This window comes from Aplysia californica, unplaced genomic scaffold, assembly GCF_000002075.1.
Source record: "Aplysia californica isolate F4 #8 unplaced genomic scaffold, AplCal3.0 scaffold00113, whole genome shotgun sequence".
NCBI lineage: Eukaryota > Metazoa > Mollusca > Gastropoda > Aplysiida > Aplysiidae > Aplysia > Aplysia californica.
In genome coordinates, this window is record NW_004797383.1 from 206973 (window position 1) to 211564 (window position 4592).

The 4592-nt window shown below is 39.0% G+C and overlaps 1 protein-coding gene across 3 annotated transcripts in view; it reads right to left on the reverse strand.

The window, feature by feature from the left end:
• Nucleotides 1–967: 967 nt before the first annotated feature.
• LOC101852760 (baculoviral IAP repeat-containing protein 2) overlaps nt 968–4592 on the reverse strand; it is a 17132-nt gene continuing 13507 nt past the window's right edge. For all 3 annotated transcript variants that reach the window (XM_035969085.1, XM_035969086.1, XM_013081061.2), the window contains one exon: nt 968–3599. In XM_035969085.1, the coding sequence (XP_035824978.1) occupies nt 3397–3599 (203 nt within the window). In that variant the 3' untranslated portion in view covers nt 968–3396. The remainder of the gene's footprint in view (nt 3600–4592) is intronic.

Genomic DNA, 4592 nt, shown 5'->3' on the forward strand with positions numbered 1-4592 from the left:
GGGGGGGTTGCTTATTGTCCTCCTAAGGGAGTCTTGTTTGGGGTTGTTCAAGTACACATAGCTGGTTGGGTGGAAAAAAAAAGGGGGAGGGGTGTAGGGTTTCGTAGCTTTTGGGAGTTGGGATATCGTGCACTTTGTGTGCTCTGTAGATACATGCCATCTTGATTGTTGTGTCCCTGATATTGTTGTTGTTCTCTCCATTTTGCTACTTACTCATCTGCATGGTACAGTCGAACCTCTTTGCACCGCTGTCTCTGGGACCCTGATGGAATTACTACTGCTACTGTCGTAGTGAGGTTGGCTCTGTTATCAAGGGGTCTTCTTTAACTTGCTGGTAGGTCCACTTGTAGGTCCTACTTTTCTTTTCGCGCAGTCTCTTGATTATATTTTATTTCCAGCACTAAATGACTGTTTTTTTGTGGGTGCTTTTCTCCTTGCCCAAACTTCTTCAACCAAGTATACTTTGTAGCAGTCAGCTATCGAAGTCTGTAACTAGCCTCTTACAGTGTTCTAAGGCCTTGTCTGCTTGTTCAAGTTGAAGTGGGAAGTCGTTTGAGGATGTCAGACACCATGGAATTAATAAAAATTGATGTCATAGTTTCTCCGGGCAGTGTCGTTAAGGGAAATCCTTTTCTCCTGTTTGTGCAAGCAAAACCATTGTGTGCACCACCATTGTGTGCACCACCATTGTGTTTATTAAAGTTTAGTTACAAGAATTGTGAGGAAACGCTTGAGCTCCCTGATGTTTGTTTGAGTATAATTATACATGTATGTTTTACGGCTCTTTCGACACATTCAGCGTGAAGGCTCTTCTTACAGAGTACAAAAGAAGATGGTGGTGTTGTAAAGGTATTTTGTGTACACTACGTATTGTTGTTTTTCTGTAGGGCAGTAAAATTGTTGGTGTCACAGCAGAGGGTATAATGAGGTTTGACTTCTGTTGGGATTCTTTTTTAGATATGTTTAGAAGAAAAGGGTTTTAACATGTCGAGAATATAACCTGACAACATTATTATAATCATATCATAGCGCCGGGCACAGAATGGTCATCTCCTAGGGAGAAGCTTAAAAGTTATTTTAAACCCATCAAAGACCACTTCTGTTGTACTAATTTCATGTCAACGTGTCATGCATTTTTAAATGTCTTTATTGAACTTTTACACCATTTATAGAGATGATGTATTTGATCTACTTCACAAAAAAGCAGCAAGAAAATCAGGTTTCAGAAAACGTTGAAGTTGTCCAATTTGTGCCCGATGCCATTGATATGTACATGTTTCTATGTTTGTTGTTGTATATTGGCTTACCAAGGGACTATGAAAATAAAGAGAGATGAATGTGAGTTGAGTGTTTTAGTTTGTTACATATTGGTGGTGTGTGAGAGACTTTCTTGTTCATGTTGTGTATGTTATTCAAAAGTCTGGTTCTGTGTGTGGTTGGTTGGAGGGTGACCCTGGTAGATCCTGCTACTTCTCTTCCCCTCCGTTGTTTCTGACTGTCTTTTCTCTATCCCTGTATGTGTACTAAAGTGGTTGTTACTGTGTCAAAGACTTCTTCTCCTTACTCTAACTTCTAACACACAAATTCATTGATATGATGTGGGTGGTTGGCGGGTGCTCCGGGCACGGGAATAGATCTAAATGCTGTAGGGCATGGTTATAACGAGCGTACAAACGTTATGTGACCTTGATTTTCAAAATGCAGTTACCGTTACAATTACCAGTACAGCTGAAAATAAATGTGTAGTCAGCCTCCATGAGACAAGAACATCTCGAAAAAGAAAGATAAAACCGAGAAGAAAAAAAATATCACTGAAAAAGAAAAGATCAATACCTGATCAATGGCAGTGGTTTATAGAGATATCTTTGTTATAAAAACGATCATGTTCTTTAATCCTTAGTTACAAGTTAGTGTGTAGCCTATGTTAACTTGACAAACCCGTCTACAACAACAGGATTCGTTTATAACACAAGGCAAGGAAATCACGTCGGTCCCTGCGGGTCTGTTAATCATTTATAGCCAATGCCTACTGTGCTGCTGATTTTTATTTTCCTCCTCCACATAGAAGGAGAGTATGTCCACAATCAGAGTTTTGTGCCAAAATCAGCAACAAGAGAAATCAAAGGATAAAGAATCATTGAAGTCTCACTTTTTTTATCTTGGTGATTTCAGAAGAAGAAGAATTTCGGGGACCTGAAAACAGTTGACTAGAAAATGAACGGGCATGAACAGGACGCGGGCCAATGGATTTTGAACATTTAGATCTAATTTAATTCTGCTTTGAAACTTGACAACCTAATCTGCATCACCAATTTACCTTCGCCATCAGCACCAAACTGTCGCTTCGTATGAGAGACAGGTCACTGACAGTAAGCATGTTTTGTAAAGGAATGTAGCTGGCTGGTTTATAATTGTAAAGACATATCATATATATCATTAATAAAATTCTTAATATTTTCTCATATCACAAGGAGCGACTGGGAATACGACTAAAGTTTTTTTTAAAAGATATCACATAGGTCTGTAAATTCCATCACTGAATTGAAACTGAGGTAATCCCAAAAATTCGGATACATGGGAAGTGCCTCAAAACGCTTATCTTAAGGAAGTGTTCTTATTGGGGCTACATGCGGGAATTCTTGAAATTTAATATTGAAAAAGTTTCGTTTTCCCAGTTCTGTGTCTTTCTCATTTAGTTCACCTGTTTGTTCCTGTGCTCAACGACAATATACTTCAGTAGCCTATAGATCTAAATCATAACAACAACAATCTAGATAATCTGGGGGAAAGAAAATAAAAAGAAAAGACACTGTTGATTTTACTGTTCAAGAGGGAAACATTTTGTTTTAAATTAAATAGCTAATATAAACCCATATCGAGCCACTTTCATAATTGATTAAAGGGTCGACTCGTGGGCCAGGCTGAAACTGCTGCATTAGGACACTGACGGCGTTGAAATAACCTTTAGATCTATAGCCTGTACAACACTTTAAGTTTCCACTTTATTTCGTAGTAACAGACTCAGAGGCCTCCTTAAAAGTTAAAATATATACAAGAAACATAGGCAACAATAGCATAGCAGTTACGTGAACATAAACATCATGCTTATAAATAGAGTTTTGGAATCGTGCGGAGGACACGTCGTGCTGACCGACGAAGGACAACAAAAGCATAAAAGTGCATGTTCATGTAACGTGAACAAAAGCATGCTTATAACTTATAGTATAGAGTTTTTGAACTGTGCGGAGGGCACGGTGTATGCCAACCGAAGAGCAGCAAAAGCATAAAAAAGTACGTGAAAAGTGAACAAAGGCGAGCTTATAACTTAGAGTTTTTGATTGAGGTAGTGTTAGCTAGTGCTATAGTGCACATCTTACCTTCCCACTTTATCATACTTCATACTTTATAATTCGCTTGCACACAATCGAGGACATCTTGTCGGCACACCGGGCAAGTCTCCGTAGTCCGGGCACACTCAGCACAGCTGACCAAGTGACCGCAGGGTAGAAAAACAAAACACACTTCCTTGTCTTTACAGATTTTACAGACAGTTCGCTGACGGAGGAGGAAGTTTTCTTCTCTCAGGTTGTTGATGGTCTCTGTGGACACACATGTACAAATCATCATCATTACGGCCCCGGAGAAGAAGAAGAAGCAGAAGAGGAAGAGGAGATGAAGTACTCTATATTGCAGTATTCTACCAATACGGCCCTGCCTTTGTCTAATTTCACCCTGACGTCTTCGCTGTACACGATAATAAGAAAGCCTTACCTGAAAGCAACAAGCAGTTCAAGAAACTGGAAACAGAGCTTCCTTATCTTGTTAGCTTTTCCAGTAGATCTAGTTGGTCGTTGCTTCTCTAACCTGTCTGCAACAAAACACTTTCTTACCAATCTGCCAGCCTGTGTTGTTTTGGTGCCAAGCTAGGTTTGTATGTCCTGTTCCCATCTTGTTACCCCCCCCCCCCCTCGCTTTAACTCTTGCCTTCAACCTTCGGTTCCAGAATATTATTAGGCTATGTTTCTCTAGTTTGATATGCCCAAATAAATTCAGTTTCAGTTTCATTCCGTTGTGGGGGAGGGTTGATATTTATATATACTATACTTATTTTTCTCAGCACTTTTTCATTCATTATTGTTTTGTGTCCAGGATATATATTTTAAGTTTTTCTAAAGCTTGTCATTTCGAAAACTGTAATCCTTTTTTAAAGCTTGTTCATTAGTGGTCCATGATCCACATTTATATATTGCGGTGGGGAATATTGCATTTCTTAGAATTCTTTTAGTGTATTTTAAAATTGTCATTTCCTGATAGATGTCATCTTTTTCAATTTTAATGTTGGGGTTGCAGAGAAATAAAGTGACCTCTTTGAAAAAGCTAGAACCTAACGCCTTTCTGGCTTCATCGCGTGGAAAACCAACACAGCAGCAAGCAGCATTCAGCGCTCTACGTGTACTTGCATTCAAAGCTTTACGAATTTGACGCTTGTCGTGTGCAATTTGGAGAGGATGTCATGTCCGACATTTGATGTTTCTCACCTTCATAATACATAATAACAAAGGTGTGAACTGGTATTACATTTTTTATGGCTA